At 42.2% G+C, this 19,884-nt stretch overlaps 1 protein-coding gene across 1 annotated transcript in view; it reads left to right on the top strand.

Annotated features, from left to right (window-relative positions):
• vps37a (VPS37A subunit of ESCRT-I) overlaps positions 1-19,884 on the top strand; it is a 54,645-nt gene that overhangs the window by 31,117 nt on the left and 3,644 nt on the right. Inside the window, exons 6-11 of the mRNA XM_070869791.1 lie at positions 9,565-9,635; positions 12,386-12,513; positions 12,602-12,660; positions 12,746-12,814; positions 14,030-14,173; positions 16,484-16,561. Of these exons, the coding sequence (XP_070725892.1) occupies positions 9,565-9,635; positions 12,386-12,513; positions 12,602-12,660; positions 12,746-12,814; positions 14,030-14,173; positions 16,484-16,561 (549 nt within the window). The remainder of the gene's footprint in view (positions 1-9,564; positions 9,636-12,385; positions 12,514-12,601; positions 12,661-12,745; positions 12,815-14,029; positions 14,174-16,483; positions 16,562-19,884) is intronic.

Here is a 19,884-nt window from a genome sequence, read left to right as displayed (position 1 = left end):
CAAAGTGGATAACCTCACATTTATCCACATTATACTTCATCTGCCATGCATTTGCCCACTCACCTAACCTATCCAAGTCACTCTGCAGCCTCATAGCATCCTCCTCGCAGCTCACACTGCCACCCAACTTAGTGTCATCCACAAATTTGGAGATACTACATTTAATTCCCTCGTCTAAATCATTAATGTACAATGTAAACAGCTGGGGCCCCAGCACAGAACCTTGCGGTACCCCACTAGTCACTGCCTGCCATTCTGAAAAGTACCCATTTACTCCTACTCTTTGCTTCCTGTCTGACAACCAGTTCTCAATCCACGTCAGCACACTACCCCCAATCCCATGTGCTTTAACTTTGCACTTTAATCTCTTGTGTGGGACCTTGTCAGAAGCCTTCTGAAAGTCCAAATATACCACATCAACTGGTTCTCCTTTTTCCACTTTACTGGAAACATCCTCAAAAAATTCCAGAAGATTTGTTAAGCATGATTTCCCCTTCACAAATCCATGCTGACTTGGACCTATCATGTCACCATTTTCCAAATGCGCAGCTATGACATCCTTAATAATTGATTCCATCATTTTTACCCATTACTGAGGTCAGGCTGACCGGTCTATAATTCCTTGTTTTCTCTCTCCCTCCTTTTTTAAAAAGTGGGGTTACATTGGCTACCCTCCACTCGATAGGAACTGATCCAGAGTCAATGGAATGTTGGAAAATGACTGTCAATGCATCCGCTATTTCCAAGGCCACCTCCTTAAGTACTCTGGGATGCAGCCCATCAGGCCCTGGGGATTTATCGGCCTTCAATCCCATCAATTTCCTCAACACAATTTCCTGACTAATAAAGATTTCCCTCAGTTCCTCCTCCCTACTAGACCCTCTGACCCCTTTTATATCCGGAAGGTTGTTTGTGTCCTCCTTACTGAATACTGAACCAAAGTACTTGTTCAATTGGTCTGCCATTTCTTTGTTCCCCGTTATGACTTCCCCTGATTCTGACTGCAGGGGACCTACGTTTGTCTTTACTAACCTTTTTCTCTTTACATACCTATAGAAACTTTTGCAATCCACCTTAATGTTCCCTGCAAGCTTCTTCTCGTACTCCATTTTCCCTGCCCTAATCAAACCCTTTGTCCTCCTCTGCTGAGTTCTAAATTTCTCCCAGTCCCCAGGTTCGCTGCTATTTCTGGCCAATTTGTATGCCACTTCCTTGGCTTTAATACTATCCCTGATTTCCCTAGATAGCCACGGTTGAGTCACCTTCCCTTTTTTATTTTTACGCCAGACAGGAATGTACAATTGTTGTAATTCATCCATGCGGTCTCTAAATGTCTGCCATTGCCCATCCACAGTCAACCCTTTAAGTATCATTCGCCAATCTATCCTAGCCAATTCACGCCTCATACCTTCAAAGTTACCCTTCTTTAAGTTCTGGACCATGGTCTCTGAATTAACTGTTTCATTCTCCATCCTAATGCAGAATTCCACCATATTATGGTCACTCTTCCCCAAGGGGCCTCGCACAATGAGATTGCTAATTAGTCCTCTCTCATTACACAACACCCAGTCTAAGATGGCCTCCCCCCTAGTTGGTTCCTCGACATATTGGTCTAGAAAACCATCCCTTATGCACTCCAGGAAATCCTCCTCCACCGTATTGCTTCCAGTTTGGCTAGCCCAATCTATGTGCATATTAAAGTCACCCATTATAACTGCTGCACCTTTATTGCATGCACCCCTAATTTCCTGTTTGATGCCCTCCCCAACATCACTACTACTGTTTGGAGGTCTGTACACAACTCCGACTAACGTTTTTTGCCCTTTGGTGTTCTGCAGCTCTACCCATATAGATTCCACATCATCCAAGCTAATGTTTTTCCTAACTATTGCATTAATCTCCTCTTTAACCAGCAATGCTACCTCACCTCCTTTTCCTTTTATTCTATCCTTCCTGAATGTTGAATACTTTTGGATGTTGAGTTCCCAGCCCTGATCATCCTGGAGCCACGCCTCCGTAATCCCAATCACATCATATTTGTTAACATCTATTTGCACAGTTAATTCATCCACCTTATTGCGGATACTCCTTGCATTAAGACACAAAGCCTTCAGGCTTGTTTTTTTAACACCCTTTGTCCTTTTAGAATTCTGCCGCACAGTGGCCCATCCTGTTCCCCGGCCGGGCCTCTCCGCCCCCCACCCCCCCCCCCCCATCTCCCCTCCGTCTCCTGCCTCTGCCTCCCTTTTGTCTCCCTCTGTCTCCCTGCATTGGTTCCCATCCCCCTGCCATATTAGTTTAACTCCTCCCCAACAGCACTAGCAAACACTCCACCTAGGACATTGGTTCCGGTCCTGCCCAGGTGCAGACCGTCCGGTTTGTACTGGTCCCACCTCCCCCAGAACCGGTTCCAATGCCCCAGGAATTTGAATCCCTCCTGCTGCACCACTGCTCAAGCCACGTATTCAGCTGCGCTATCCTGCGATTCCTACTCTGACTAGCGCGTGGCACTGGTAGCAATCCCGAAATTACTACTTTTGAGGTTCTACTTTTTAATTTAGCTCCTAGCTCCTTAAATTTGTTTCGTAGGACCTCATCCCTTTTTTTACCTATGTCGTTGGTACCAATGTGCACCACGACAACTGGCTGTTCTCCCTCCCATTTCAGAATGTCCTGCACCCGCTCCGAGACATCCTTGACCCTTGCACCAGGGAGGCAACATACCATCCTGGAGTCCCGGTTGCGGCCGCAGAAACGCCTATCTATTCCCATCACAATTGAATCCCCTATCACTATCGTGCTCCCACTCTTTTTCTTGCCCTCCTGTACAGCAGCGCCATCCACGGTGCCATGAACTTGGCTGCTGCTGCCCTCCCCTGATGAGTCATCCCCCCCACCAGTACTCAAAACGGTGTATCTATTTTGTAGGGGGATGACCACAGGGGACCCCTGCACTACCTTCCTTGCACTGCTCGTCCTGCTGGTCTTCCATTCCCTATCTGGCTGTGGACCCTTCTCCTGCGGTAAGACCAACTCACTACACGTGATACTCACGTCATTCTCAGCATCGTGGATGCTCCAGAACGAATCCACCCTCAGCTCCAATTCCGTAACGCGGACCGTCAGGAGCTCGAGGCGGATACACTTCTCACACACGTAGTCGTCAGGGACACCGGAAGTGTCCCTGAGTTCCCACATGGTACAGGAGGAGCATATCACGTGACCGATCTCTCCTGCCATGCCTTAACCCTTAGATACCCTTAAATTGGTAATAACAATGTTACAGTTCACTTACTGATATAAAAAATAAAAAGAAAAGCTACTCACCAATCACCAGCCAATCACTTACCCCATTGGCTGTGACCTCACCTTTTGATTCCTTTCTACTTCTATTTTGCTTTCTCTCCCGCTGTAGCTGCACCGGTACGCCTTTTATAGGCCGCTCCCGTCTCTCACCAACTGCCGCTGACTCTCGAGCTCCCGCTGGGCCTTTTATAGGCCGCTCCGACGCTGCTCCCGCCTCTCGCCCACTGCCGCTGGTACTCGAGCTCCCGCTGGGCCTTTTATAGGCCGCTCCGACGCTGCTCCCGCCTCTCGCCCACTGCCGCTGGTACTCGAGCTCCCGCTGGGCCTTTTATAGGTCGCTCCGACGCTGCTCCCACCTCTCCCCAACTGCCGCTGGTACTCGAGCTCCCGCTGGACCTTTTATAGGCCGCTCCGACGCTGCTCCCACCTCTCGCCAACTGCCGCTGACTCTCGAGCTCCCGCTGGGCCTTTTATAGGCCGCTCCGACGCTGCTCCCACCTCTCCCCAACTGCCGCTGGTACTTGAGCTCCCGCTGGGCCTTTTATAGGCCGCTCCGACGCTGCTCCCACCTCTCGAATGGCCGAGTGCCAATGTTTGTGTGAGACTGCGCGCACGCTCCAACGCGCACGCACAGGGTTGCCGGCACCACGAAGGCTAATTTAAATTGTACCCGCCCCCTGCTACTTAGAAAATCGGCGCGAGTGTTAGGCTCCGCCCCCTGCTGCGAAGAGCGCGCCGCGCCAAGCAGACATCGAGCTAAGAATATCGGACTTTTTTTTAGGTGCAGTTTTCGGCGCGAAAAACAGGCGCCCAGCTAGGAGGTGCGCCATTTTCAACGCAGAACGAAACTTGGGGCCTTTGATTCTATAAGTTGGGGGAAATTGCTATGCACCAAAAGATTTATTCGGAAGCTTGCATTTAGTCAATCCCAGTGAGTCAGATTTGCCCTCAAATAAGTTTTTTTTTTTTAAGTACCATATTTATTCATCCCCAGATTGCAGCCATTATTCCACAGATTGCAGCTGGTTAGTATGTTCAATAACTTTTATTTTGCAGTGGGTGCTTTTCGAAAAAGATCTAAAAATCATAGCCCAAGTGATTCTGCTTTACAGGTATGCTTGGCTGAGCTATTCAGGGTTCTCCTTAAATCAACAGATCAAATTTCTTTCATAGGGAAAATTTGCATTGGTTTGGGGATTGGAGTGGGAGTAAAGAGTGACTTAAAAAATTGATCCATTTCTTCCTACACTGATATCACTCAGCTTGATGAGCAGATAAACATAATTAAAAGCTCCCAGACCAGAGTTGGAATTAACCCAAAGAGCTCCTTGAACTGAATATTCCTCCGGCATGAAAGAATTTGCTTCAATGTCTGGATATAAAGATTTGGTATCTAATATAGCTCCTTTTGATATAACGTTTGTACATTCCTTGATTTCAGCCTTTGCTTTTAAAGGGTCAATAAAAATGGCCTCAGCCGATGCCAAAGAAGCTTTGAAGAGCGATCCAGTTAGCCCCACTCCTCCACTCTTTCCCTATATCCCTCCAATTGTTTCCTATTCAAATGTTTATCCAATTCCCTTTTGAAGGCTACTTTTGAATCTGTATCCACCACCCTCTCAGGCAGTGTATTCCAAATCCTAACCACTTTTGCGTTAAAAAGTTTTTCCTCATGTCACCTCTGGTTCTTTTGCCAATCACCTTAAATCTGTGCCCTCTCGTAATCGACCCTTCATCCATTGGAAACAGTTTCTCTTTATTTACTCTATCTAAATCCTTCACGATTTTAAACACCGCTATCAAATCTCCTCTTGGCCTTCTCTGCTCCAAGGAGAACAACCCCAACATCTCTAGTCTATCCACATAACTGTATTCACTCATCCTTGGAACCATTCTAGTAAATCCTCTTCTATACCCTCTTCAAAGTCTTCCAAAATCTGAAAATTTTGAAATTGTGCACTGAACCCCCAAGTCCAAGTTATTAATGTATCAAAAACAGCAGTGGTCCTAGTACTGAACCCTGGGAATACCTCTGTGTACCTCTCTCTAGTCCAAAAAACAGCCATTCATCACAACTTTGTTTTCTGTCCCTTAGCCAATTTTGTATCCAAGCTGCTCCTACCCCTTTTATACCATTTTGCTAACAAACCTAATATATGGTACTTTATCAAACCCTTTTTTAAAGTTCATATGCACAACAGTAAATGCACTTCCCTCATCCATCCTCTCGCTTGCCTCATAAGAACAAAGAAATAGGAACAGGAATAGGCCATATGGCCCTTCGAGCCTGCTCCGCCATTGAATAAGATCATGGCTGATCTGATCATGGACTCGGCTCCACTTCCCCGCCCGCTCCCCATAACCCCTTCTCCCCTTATCCCTCAAGAAACTGTCTATTTCTGTCTTAAATTTATTCAATGTCCCAGCTTCCACAGCTCTCCAAGGAAGCAAATTCCACAGATTTACAATCCTCAGAGTAGAAATTTCTCTCACCTCTGTTTTAAATGGGCGGCCCCTTATTCTAAGATCATGCCCTCTAGTTCTAGTCTCCCCCATCAGTGGAAACATCCTCTCTGCCTCCATCTTGTCAAGCACCCTCATAATCTTACATGTTTCGATAAGATCATCTCTCATTCTTCTGAATTCCAATGAGTAGAGGCCCAACCTACTCAACCTTTCCTCATAAGTCAACCCCCTCATCCCTGGAATCAACCTAATGAACCTTCTCTGAACTGCCTCCAAAGCTAGTATATCCTTTCATAACTATGGAAACCAAAAGTTGCACGCAATATTCCAGATGTGGCCTCACTAATACCTTGTATAGCTGTAGCAAGACTTTCCTGCTTTTATACTCCATCCCCTTTGCAATAAAGGCCAAGATACCATGATCACTTGCTGTACCTGCATACTATCCTTTTGTGTTTCATGCACAAGTACCTCCAGGTCCCGCTGTACTGCGGCACTTTGCAATCTTTCTCCATTTAAATAATAACTTGCTCTTTTAATTTTTTTCTGCCGAAGTGCATGACCTCACACTTTGCAACATTATACTCCATCTGCCAAACTTTTGCCTACTCACTTAGCCTGTCTATGTCCTTTTGCAGATTTTTTGTGTCCTCCTCTCGCATTGCTTTTCCTCTCATCTTTGTATCGTCAGCAAACTTGGCTACGTTACAAGTTGTTAATATAGATTGTAAATAGTTGGGGTCCCAGCACTGATCCCTGCGGCACCCCACTAGTTACTGGTTGCCAACCAGAGAATGAACTATTTATTCCGACTCTCTCTTTTCTGTTAGCCAATCCTCTATCCATGCTAATATATTGCCCCCAACCCCGTGAACTTTTATCTTGTGCAGTAACCTTTTATGTGGCACCTTGTCAAATGCCTTCTGGAAGTCCAAATACACCACATCCACTGGTTCCCCTTTATCCACCCTGTTTGTTACATCCTCAAAGAACTCCAGTAAATTTGTCAAACATGACTTCCCCTTCATAAATCCATGCTGACTCTGTCTGTCTGAATTTTGCTTATCCAAATGTCCTGCTACTGCTTCTTTAATAATGGACTCCAACATTTTCCCAACCACAGATGTTAGGCTAACTGGTCTATAGTTTCCTGCTTTTTTAATAAACTCAATTGATTTTAGTCAAACATGATTAAAAAATCCATGCTCGCTCCCCTTTTAGTCCGTGGTTGTCCAAGTGGTTGTTAATTTTCTCCTGGATTATTGTTTCTAAAAGCTTCCCCACCACTGACTTTAAACTGACTGGCCTGTAATTGCCAGGTTTATCCTTTTCCCCTATTTTGAGCAAGGGTGTAACATTTGCAATGCTCTAGTCCTTTGGTACCACCCCTCTATCTAAGGAGGATTGGAAGATTGTTGCCAGCACCTCCGCAATTTCTACCTTTTTTTTTCCATTAGCAACCAAGGATGCATCCCATCCGGACCGGGTGACTTACCTGCTTTAATTGCCGCCGGCCTATCTAGTACCACCTCTTTATTTTTATCTCATCCAGTATCCCAGTAACAACCTCGTATGCCATAGCTTTGAAAAAGTCCTCTTGGTAAACACAGATGCAAAGTATTCATTTAATACCTCAGCCATGCCTTCTGCCTCCACTAGTAGTTCCCCATTTTGGTCTCTAATCGATCCCACTTCTCCTCTGACAACCCTTTTACTGTTAATACACCTATAGAAGACCTTTGTATTCCCCTTTGTTAGCTGTCAATGTATTCTCATACTGTCTCTTTGCCCCTCATTTCCTTTTTCACTTCTCCTCTGTACTTTTTATATTCAGTCTGATTCTCCCTTGCTGATTCAAGCTGACAGCTGTCATATGCCTGCTTTTTTTGCTTCATCCTACTCTCCTTCATCATCTAGGGAGCTCCGGCTTTCATTGTCCTCCCTTTTCCCCCTTGTAGGAATGTACCTAGATTGTACCCCAACCACCACCTCTTTAATGCCACCCATTGCTCCATTAAATTTTTGCCAGCGAATCTTTGACTCTAATTTACCTGGGCCAGATCCCCCCTCCTATCACTGAAATTAGCCGCCCTCCAGTTAAGTATTTTTATTCTAGATTGCTCCTTGTCCTTCTCCGGTACTAATCAAAACCTTACAATACTATGGTTACCATGAGATGCTCTCCAGCTGTGATGGTCTCCACTTGACCCATTTGAATCCCCAGGTCTAGTAATGCCTCCTTCCTCATTGGGCAAGAAACATACTGATCAAGAACATTTTCCTGAAAACACTTCAGAAATTCCTCCCCTTCTCTGCCCTTAACACAAACTGCCCCATTTAATATTGTAGTTATTAAAATCTCCTATAGTTCTTGCACCTTTCTGTAATTTCTTTGCAAATCTGCTCCTCTATCTCCTTCCCACTATTTGGTGTCTATAAAATATACCAAGTTGTGAAATAGCTCCTTTTATTGTTTCTCAACTCCAACCAAATAGATTCTGTCTTCCCTCGAGGCTGTTCTCTCTTTCTAGCACTGTAATATTTTCCTTAATCAAAACTGCTACCCCTCCTTTTTTTTCTTTCCCGATCTTTCCAGAATACCTTGAATATTAAACATCCAATCCTCCCTCATTTGAGCCAGGTCTCCGTTATCATCACGACATCATATTTTCGCCTGCAGCTCACCAACTTTATTAACCACACCTTGTGCATTTACACACATTCACTCCAAACCTAAGTTTATATTTTCTGTGATCCCACCTAATTCTGTATTGTTTCCTACTCTGTCTCTCCCAGTCCTCTGCATCTTGTTTCTACTTTTTAATACTACATCCTGGTGCCCAAATCCCTGGTGAATTAGTTTAAACCCACCCCCCTTTCACTAAGTGACCTAGAAGGAGGAGTAAAAGATCCCTGCTAAAAGCTCTGAATTGTGATTTTATTTTTGTCCCCCTTGTTTATGATCCAGCTAGCCGTTGAGAGGGAGATTATGTAAATGTATGTTAATTTTTTGGATCAGCCTTTTTACTAGGCAGATTATGTCTTTAAATACAGTAGTTATACAATTCAGAGCACAGCTTTGATTGGGCTAGGAAAATAAAATGTCACAATCACAATATTAAAACAGTGGTTAATGAGAGTTTTATGGGTGGAGAAACTCCATTGATGTCTAAAATCATCCCAATCTGAATAGCAGCAAAAAGGTGGATCAACAGTGGGAGTTTAAGCTCACTGTATTTATGTGGTGAAATCATGGTTAACCAAAACCTATTTTTTGGCACTACTATGATTTTAATCCTGAGGCATGAAGAAGAAAGTAAGACTATTAGTCTTCATTCATTAATGTAATTTCCTCTCATTTACTTTCCCACTATTTTTAGGACTATTGGAACAGACCGTTCATCACTCTAACTGTAATTTGACATAATTTGAGTTTGTAATATTGTCAAATTGTTCCACTGGGCAGTAGTCTGTTCAGACTTCTTGTGCAGTAGAAGAATGAGGGAAAATCACTTTTTAAAAAAACAATTTTAAAGTTTAAATAAAAATCGAAGCAAGCACTTGCTTACTTTGATTTTCCCCCATGGGATGATTGGTTTACCCTTGAAGTATATGGAGAACAAACTGCATCAAGAATGAGGAAGAGTGCACAGAAAGTATGTAATCAATTTGTAGCAAAACACTTGTGCTACCATTCAGAAATACTGCTACAATCTTCAAAGCATGCCAATTTAAGTTAGGATGTCAAAAGTTTTTTTTGCAAATTTATTTGTTTTTTTTTGTCTGTTTTAGTTAGGTTTGAATGATCATAGTTACAAGATGCCAGATGTCCCTGAGCACTTTTCAGAGCTCCATGAACTTGGGTACAGTATACAGATTTTAAGTTGTTGTGGTACAGCTTTTTGTACTAACCAGAATTGACTTTAGAAGTACCCCAATAGAATAATGATGTAATTATTTTTAAAACTTGCTGCTTTGAGTATTGAGTTCTCCTGAAGCAAAATAAATATATATCAAATGAGACCTGATACCCCAGTCCTGTGGAGAATGCTCTGTTCTGAGTATCTGAAGGCGATGTTCAAAACTAAGGTGAATGAGGATCGGGGTGGGGGGGGGCAGGGGGTGGCCTTGCAGTCACCAGATTTCTGTCCATTTGGGGCCAGTTATACAGTGTCTGTGTTGCAAGTACAATGTCTTGAATAATCTGTCTATCTACTACATTATAAATCTTGCATCTACATGCACTTCCCGTGTCAACTTTTCCCATTATAAATTCCTATGTCCCATTTCTGGTAGAAACTGCCTATGTAAACTTGTCACCCTCAAAGCCTCCCTGATAAAGTGCGGCATCCCCACCGACACCTGGGAGTCCCTGGCCAAAGACCGCCCTGAGTGGAGGAAGTGCATCTGGGAGGGTGCTGAGCACCTCGAGTGTCATCGCTGAGTGCATGCAGAAAACAAGCGCAGGCAGTGGAAGGAACGCGCAGCAAACCTGTCCCACCCTCCCTTATCCTCAACGACTGTCTGTCTCACCTGTGGCAGGGATTGTGGCTCTCGTATTTGACTGTTCAGCCACCTAAGGACTCATTCTAAGAGTGAAAGCAAGTCTTCCTCGACTCCGAGGGACTGCCTATGATGATGATGAAACTTGTCACATTGTAATTGTACCCTCCTCTTAGAGGTGGCTATGCAGTTTTGTGTCTCCCAGCTCTTGTATTTCACTTCTACTGCATTGAAAGTCTTGTTCAAATTGCCATAATATGATTTGTGAATTAAGTTTGCATGCTCAGGTCCAATTGTGTCCCGGCTTTCTAAGAACATAAGCAATATTAGCAGGAGAAGGCCATTTGCCGCTTCATGTCTGCTCCGCCATTCAGTCTCATAGCTGATCTTCAACCTCAACTCCACTTTCCCGCACTATCCACATATTCTTTCATTCCCAAAGTGTCCAAAAATCTATTCATCTGTCTTGAATATACTTATTGACTACTGAGCATTCACAGCCCTCTGGGGTACAGAATTCTGAGGATTCACAACCTTTTGAGTGAATAAATTTCTCCTCAATCCTAAATAGCCGATCCCTTATTCTGGGACACTGACTCCTAGTTCTAGACTCCCCAACCAGGGGAAACATCCTCCCAGCATCTATCCTGTCAAGTCAAGGGAATTTTATATTTCAATGAGATCACTTCTCATTTTTCTAAACTCTAGCGAATATAGGCCTAGTTCCCTCAATCTCTTCATAGGACAATCCCTCATCCCAGGAATCAGTCTAGTGAACTTGCATTGCACTTCTTATAAGGCAAGTAGACCAAAACTGTGTACACAGTACTCCAGGTGTGGTCTTCTCAAGGCCCTATATAAATGCAGTAGGACTTCTTTACTCTTATACTCTAGTCCCTTTTGTAATAAAGACTAACCGACCATTTGCTTTCCTAATTGCTTGTCACAGCTGCATGTTACTTTCTGTGATTTGTATACAAGGATACTCTGGTCTCTCTGAATACCAACATTCCCAAGCCCCTCGCCTTTTTAAAAAAAATATTCTGCTTTTCTAAACCTGTTTCACCTGAAGACAACATTATTTCCCACATTACAACAGTGGCTACACTCAAAAGTATTTCATTGGCTATAAAGCGCTTTGAGATGTCCAGTGGTCGTGAAAGGCGCTATATAAATCCGAGTCTTTCTTTAACAGTTGGTTTTGACTCTCTTCCTGCATACTAATAAATCTGCAATAATATAAAAAGGTTTTATAGAATCCTAGAAATTTACAACACGAAAGGAGGCCATTTCGGCCTATCGTGTCCGCGCTGGCCAACAAGAGGCTATCCAGCCTAATCCCACTTTCCAGCTCTAGGTCCGTAACCCTGCAGGTTACGGCACTTGAAGTGCACATCCAAGTACTTTTAAAATGTGGTGAGGGTTTCTGCTTCTATCACCCTTTTCAGGCAGTGAGTTCCAGACCCCTACAACCCTCTGTGTGAAGACATTTCCCCTCAAATCCCCTCTAAACCTTCTGTCAATTACTTTAAATTTATGTCCCCTGGTTGTTGACTCCTCGGGAAATAGGCACTTTCTATCCACTATATCTAGGCCCCACATAATTTGATACACCTCAATGAGGTCTCCCCTCAGCCTCCTCTGTTCCAAGGAAAACAAACCTATCTGTCCTCATAGCTAAGATTCTCCACTCCTGGCAACATCCTAGTAAATCTTCTCTGTACACAAATAACTAACAAACCAAATAGCTTATTCCTTAAATAGCAATAATAGATGGCTGCCTATATTGTTCAGAGAGTTGAGGATATGGGATTAATTGAAGGACCCAAACTACGCACCCATTCCTTGCTCCATAGTACAGTTTAAGTAGCTGTTGTTTCTTGATGGTAGTGAGGTTGAATGTTAAAATTATTAGTTATATTTGAAATATAAAATTTAGCTAAATTGAGATTCTTAGCAGCATCTTGAATGTAAAAGAAAATTGTTAAAGTGCCCATGATCTCAATTGTTCATAATTTGTTGGGAAATATATTCACATACCTGGATAAAGTTATGCTTATTTATTTTTTATTTTTGTCACTAATGATCATGAATTGACTTTGTTTTATAGTATATCACAATTGACAGATTTAAATGATAATGAGGATCTGCTACTAGGGCACTTCATCAGTTTGCCACAACTAAAGCAGATTTGCACTGACAAAGATGATCTGGTTAACTACATCGAGGAGCTGGCAAGTATGTTTAGTTTTGGTTATCTGTTTGCATGTTTTTGTTTGATAACTGAGCATGTAGTAGCCTAAACATTTTTTATGTTTCTTGGAAGAAAAAAACCTACAACTTGAACCTCAGTTGGAAGCAGAAAGACAAGAGCTGTTAGATAAAGTAAGGCACTGTGGTTATTTTATTTTTTACATTTTTATATTTTAAAATGTATGTTGTATGTAATACTTTTTGAATTTGTTTTCAGTATGATCAGCTAACTCGGCTCAAAAGCACTTTTGAGAAAAAATTACAAAGACAACATGAACTGAGTGAGGTAAGTGATGCTGTCCTTTCGCTTCACTGTAAATTGTGGAGTTTTGTTAATTTCAACCAAATACTTTTTTATTGTCACTTCCATATTGCTTGTGTAGGAAGTTTATTTGGGTGAAAACATTTGATATTCACAATTTTTACAAGAAAATAATTTCAGTTATGTGCTTTTATTACTGTGCCACATTTTTTTATTAAATACTTACAGACACAGCCAAGATTATGGCTTATTGGCCTGCTGCAGACTTGTTAGACAGCCTTTTCTAATCAGTGCAGTAATTTGGCCTCATCCTACAGAACAATTTTATATACTGCTCGCAGTTTAATACCATAAGATGTACATCAACTAATTGCATTGCAGTTAGATACATCGCTACCAGTTTTAAATAAATAATTAAGGATATTAAGTGCCATCATAAAAATGATGCTTCTTTTCATCTTTGCATTATTTTAATAAGGATTTGGATAAGATACAACATTGCATAACTCTTTCAGAATTCTGCATTCTTAATGCTTTCTGTCTTCTACAAGACAGAATTTTAAATGATCTGCAGAAAGGCCAAGTTTGATCGACCAAGTGATCTTTTCTCAATTCTTTATGTAGTGATGCATGCTTTCAACCTCTTAAACCAGCAAAGTGTAGCACAGACTGGGGAAAAAACATGAATCAATTTAATGATCCAGAATGACTGATATACTTTGTTTTGTGTAAAACCAAGGAGCTTTTCTTGATTTATTGAAAGAATTATTAACCAGTCGTCTTTGTGGGACAAGGGAAGGACAGCAGCTCCCACCTTCCTTTTATTTGCTGAGTTTCCTGACCCCTGGGAAACTTGTGCAGCATAAATTGATTTTAAATCTGGCTCCCAATTGCACTGTGGGAGCCTGATTTAAATATGTTAATGAAGTGTCCCACCGTTGCACGGCGGGACATGTGGACGGAACAATGTCTGACGCAGTAAAAAAAATGCAACGGGCGCGTGCTCGCAGTGTATAGGACAGCGTTCCCCATATTTAAATCTTTACCCCCGACGCCCTCCTGCCCTTCGTGGGATGGTAGTGGGGGACATACTATCAAGGCCATTCAGTTACAGCAGTAGCCTCAAGTGTGCAATACCCAGGAATATATATTAATACATTGTAAGAGCATGTGCTAATTAACCACCAGCTTTAAAGTAAGTGTATATTTTTTAATGAGTTAAACTTTGTGTTCTTATAGAGTTGCAGTTTAAGTGCCCTGCAGGCTAGGTTGAAAGTAGCAGCTCATCAAGCAGAAGAGGAATCTGATGTAATTGCTGAGGAATTCCTTGAGGGCAAGATTGAAATAGATGATTTTCTCAGCAGCTTCATGGAAAAAAGAACCGTATGTACCAAAATCAACTTTGAGTACTTGATCCGTTGTGGTGATTCCTTGGTGTGAGATGCATTTATTTATTCCTTGTTTGTTAAAGGGAAGTACTTTTCTTCAAAGTATGCTCCCACTTCATGCAAAAGTAAATAAATGAGCAGGCTTTCATTTTAACATTTCACTAAAAAATGCATGTTTTTTGGTGCCATATAAACCAAGTCTGCTCTCCCTCACTTCTGATGTCACTGATGGGAATCGAGTGCCTCCATCATAAACAGCATGATCATGGTTACAGATTGGCCTGATAGCTGCTCTAAAGCTGCCCAACCTAGGAAAGCTGTGCCCTCATTGCAGCCTAGTAATCGGGAGAAGCGACTCTATTATACTTGAAATAATTCTGACTGGAGTATTGTGTATGTATTTAAGATGTTACACTTTGTGTAAAATGCAAACTAATCCCAACGAAACAATATTTAAAGTATACAAAAGTGAAAAGAAAGCTGGTCATTACCTGACCTATGTCAATTATTATCGAGAAAATTCCAACAGTGACACAATAATTAGTTGGTAATTGAAGTCTGGATTTGCCTATTTAGACCACTTCCCCACATGAATACCCAAACAATGGTCTTAAGTGGATATGACCTTTTGGCAACGATCATCACAACTGTGCACCAAACCCCAGACTACTAATTAACAACACCATAGGAGATCAACCAATTTTCTTTAAAATGGGAGAGTATTTTGAATAAAAAGTACTCCCATCAGATTTTCCTTCCCCCATTAAATGTATGGATAATTTTCCAACATGGGGAATCGAGAAGACACATCCTGTGATATTATTTCCTTTACTGCTATACAGAAGGCAGTGCAAGCAGACAAACTCTTATATTAGAATCCATACTACATAGAGGGGGGAGGGATGGGCGGCATTCAAATCATTCACCAACATAGTTTTCAAATTTCAGCAAAGAACATTCATTTAACACAATTAATTCTGCCAACTTTCTTGTAAATTGCAATTGGAGGTTTTGCCCGATCCCCAGAATGTGATTTTATAAAAGCCAAGTACTTATTTTAATATTGCATCTTGTTTTTTGCTTGTTCACCAAGAAAAGTAGTTCTCCACTGACAATTTGTTTACTTCACAACTAAAATCATGTTAAATAGTTTTACTAGCTGTGAAAAAGGATTGCAAAGTTACTTTGTTCAGACCATTTCTTAACAGTATTCGGAATGACATCTGGTTTTAGAATATGTCTGTCTTCATCTGAATACAAAACCTGTTGGCTATCATGCTCAAGCACCTTTTTTGGTCAAATTCGCATCAGTTTTCCCATCCAAATTCAAGGCTGTACATCTTGACGATCAATTCTTCAGTGACTGATTCTAGTGAATAGTGATTGTGTTGTTTCACTGTCGCACATTTTTCTGAGTAGCAACAACTTGCATTTATATAGTGTCTTTAACCTAGTAAAATGTGCTTCACGGGAGCATTATCAGACAAAATTTGACACCGAGCCGCATCAGATATTAGGATGGTTGACCAAAAGCTTGATCAAAGAGTTGGGTTTTGAGAAGCGTCTTAAAGAAGAAGAGGTGGAGAGGTTTGAGAATGGAATTCTAGAGCTTGGGGACTAGACAGCTGAAGGCACATAGCCAATAACGGGGCGAAGGAAATCGGGGATGCACAAGAGACCAGAATTGGAGGAATGCAGAGTTTTGCGAGGGTTGTTGGGCTGGAGGAGGCTATAGAGATGGGCTGGAGGAGGTTACAGAGATAGGGAGGGGCGAGGCCATGGTGAGATTTGAACACTAGGATGAGAATTCCTCATACTGTCTGGCAATGCAACAGATCCAAGTTTGATCCCCAACATGAGTGAGCTACCTCCTGGAGGATCCAGTAGCTTGGCAGCTTTGAAAGAGAGCCGGACAGCCCCTGAGGATAGGAAACCATTTAGTGTTAGCTGGCATGTGGGCCAGGAGGGGAAATTAGATGGTCAGCAATTTAATGGGTTGGGGTGAAGGGAGTAGGAGGTGGGTCTCTCCAACATGAACGGATGTGAGTGTCCCCATGGCATCCAAGTTAAATATATAGTTTTATAAATATTAAACTTGTTAATTGGAAATGGCATAGAATAATTGTAGGACACAGTGCTTCCAGTTTCCATTTTGGTATTAACTCTAATTTCCAACACTTGCAGAAAATTGGCTTACACCTTATTGTTTCTGATCTTCTTACTTGACAATATGCAACATGAGTGTTTTAAAAGTGATACCTAAACTACCACTTGCATCTTTATAAAGTTTTCTTTGTTCCATCAGCTTTGTCACTGTCGACGAGCTAAAGAAGAGAAGCTTCAGCATTTGATGACACAACATGGACAGTTTCACACACTATAGGTAAGGATTTCATATAATTGCTTGAATTGCCCTAGAATCTTAAGGTAGTGGAAACTAAGGGGGTAAAATTGCCCTCCGCTCCAAACGGGGCGCACTTACTTTTTTTGATGTGTTTTAAAATAGAGCTGAATCCTGCGAAATTCAGCTCTTTTTTGCAATGGGGCGGATAAACGGTAGGACCTCAAAGGTAGTAATCTTCGGGTTACTACCGGTGCCACGTGCTAATGAGTACAAGAATAGAAGGATAGAGAGGATGAACGCCTGGCTGGTGAATTGGTGTAGGAGAGAGGGGTTTAAATTCTTGAGGCATTGGGACCGCTTCTGGGGGAGATGGGAACTGTACAAACTGGGTGGGTTGCACCTCAACAGCGCTGGGACCATTATCCTCGCGGGGAGTTTTGCTAGTGCCATTGGGGAGAGTTTAAATTAGCTTGGCAAGGGGATGGGAACCTGAGAAATAATTCAATAGGGAATGAAGCAAAGCAGAAATCGGATAGCTAGAATCTCGAAAGCGAATCTAAGACAGAGGAAACAAGGCTTAGAAAGTAGTAAGCAAGGAGGTCTTCCTGTGCTAAATGGTATATACTTTAATGCAAGGAGTATAGCGAATAAGATGGATAAGCTAAGAGCACAGGTAGATACTTGGGAGTATGACATTATAGTCATTACAGGAACATGGCTGAAAGAGGGACAGGTTTGGCAGATCAATATTCCTGGTTACAGGATTTTTAGACAAGATAGAGAGGGGGATGGCGTCACGGTACTGATTTAAAAAAAAACTATTACAGTGGTGAGGAGGGATGATATGTTGGAGGGATCAACAAATGAGGCCATGTGGGTCGAATTGAAAAATAAAAAAGAGGCGATCACACTGCTGGGCGTGTATTATATTATAGACCCCCAAACAGTGGGAGGGAGATAGAGGGGCAAATATGTAGGCAAATTGCTGTGAAGTCCAAAAACCATAGGGTGTTAATAGTAGGGGATTTTAACTATCTGAATATTGATTGGGACAAATATAGTGTGAAGGGTATAGAGCGTGTGGCATTCTTGAAATGCATTCAAGAAAACTTTTTTAGTCAGTATGTAGCAAGCCCAACACGAGAAGGGGTGGTTTTAGTTTTGGGGAATGAGCTGTGCAGGTTGAAGGGGTATTAGTCGGAGAGCACTTGGGTGCCAGCGACCATAATTCAGTAAGATTCAAGTTGGTTATGGATAAGGACAGGGATAGGCCTGGAATAAAAGTCCCGAATTGGGGAAAAGCTAATTTGCTAAGTTAAGAAGTGATTTGGCGACAGTGGACTGGAAACAGCTACTTGTGGGTAAATAAGTGTTGGAACAGTGAGAGGCATTCAAGGAGGAGATCCGGAAGGCTCAGGCCAAACATGTGCCCTTAAAGAAAAAGGGTGCGAATAATAATTCTCAGCCCTCTGGATGTCTAGGAACTTACAGGGGAGGATAAAGAAAAAAAGGAATGCTTATGTCATATACCAACAGCTAAATACTATAGAATTTTTAGAGGAATATAGAAAGTTAAGAGGCAAAATTAAAAAGGATATTAGAAATGCTAAGAGAGAACACAAAAAATTCTTGGCTAGTAAAATTAAGGAAAACCCTAAGATGTTCTATTAATACATTAAGAGTAAGAGAGTAACTAAAGAAAAGGTAGGGCCAATTAGAGACCATGAGGGTAATCTTTGTGTGGAGGCGGAAGATGTTGGGAAGGTTCTTAACGAATACTTTGCATCTGCTTTCACAAAGGAAAGGGGCAATGCAGATATTGCTATCGAGGAAAAGTGTGATATTCTGGATGAAATAAATATAGTGAGAGAGGAAGTATTAAGGGGTTTAGCAGCTTTGACAGTAGATAAGTCCCCAGGCCCGGATGAAATGCATCCCAGGCTGTTGAGTGAAGTAAAAGAGGAAATAGCAGAGGCCTTGACCATCATTTTCCAATCCTCTTTGAATTTTTGGGCATGGTGCTGGAGGATTGGAGGACTGTTAATGTAGTACCCTTGTTTAAGAAGGAAAAAAGGGATAGGCCGAGTAATTATAGGCCTGTCAGCCTAACCTCAGTGGTGGGAAAATTATTGGAAAAACTTCTGAAAGACAGGATAAATCTACATTTTGGAAAGGCAAGGATTAATTAGGGAGAGTCAGCATGGATTTGTTAAGGGAAGATCATGTTTGACTAACCTGATTGAATTTTTTGAAGAGGTAACCAAGAGGGTCGATGAGGGTAATGCGTACAATGTAGTGTATATGGACTTTAGCAAAGCTTTTGATAAGGTCCCACATGGTAGACTGGTCACGAAGGTTAAAGCCCGTGGGATCCAAAATTGGCTTGGAGGTAGGAAACAAAGAGTAATGGTTGATGGATGTTTTTGTGACTGGAAGGATGTTACCAGTGATGTTCTACAGGGCTCAGTACTGGGACCCTTGCTTTTTGTGGTATATATCAATGATTTAGATTTGAATATAGGAAGTATAATTAAGAAGTTTGCAGACGACACTAAAATTGGCTGTGTGATTGATAATGAAGAGGAAAGTCATGGGCTGCAGGAGGATATCAATCTACTGGTCAGGTGGGCAGAGCAGTGGCAAATGGAATTTAATTCAGAGGAGTGTGAGGTAATGCACTTTGGGAGGGCTAATAAGGAAAGGGTGTACACATTAAGTGGTAGGCCACTTAATAGTGTAGATGAACAAAGGGACCCTGGAGTGCTTGTCCACAGATCCCTGAAAGTTGCAGGCCAGGTAGATAAGGTGGTTAAGAAGGCATACAGAATGCTTGCCTTTATTGGACGAGGCATAGAATATAAGAGCAGGGAGATTATGCTTAAATTGTATAATACTTTGGTTAGGCCACAGCTGAAGTACTGCGTGCAATTCTGGTCGCCATATTATAGGAAGGACGTGATTGTATTAGAGAGGGTGCAGAGGAAATTTACTAGGATGCTATCTGGAATGGAGAATCTTTGTTATGAGGACAGATTGGATAGTCTGGGTTTGTTCTCATTGGAACATAGGAGGTTGAGAGGAGACCCCATTTGAGGTGTACAAAATATTGAGGGGCTTGGACATCGTGGATAGTAAAGGCCTATTTCTGGTGGAGGGATCTATCACAAGGGGGCATAGTTATAAGGTGGTTGGTGGAAGGATTAGAGGGGATTTGAGGGAGGGCTTCTTTACGCAGAAGGTTGTGGGGATTTGGAACTCTCAGCCTGGAAGAGTGGTGGATGCAGAAACCCTCACCACTTTTAAGAGATGGTTGGATGGGCACGCAAAGTGCCATTTCCTGCCGGGTTAAAGACCTAGAGCTG

This window comes from Pristiophorus japonicus, chromosome 2, assembly GCF_044704955.1.
Source record: "Pristiophorus japonicus isolate sPriJap1 chromosome 2, sPriJap1.hap1, whole genome shotgun sequence".
NCBI classification, from domain to species: Eukaryota; Metazoa; Chordata; class Chondrichthyes; family Pristiophoridae; genus Pristiophorus; species Pristiophorus japonicus.
This window is presented reverse-complemented; position numbering and strand designations above follow the sequence as displayed.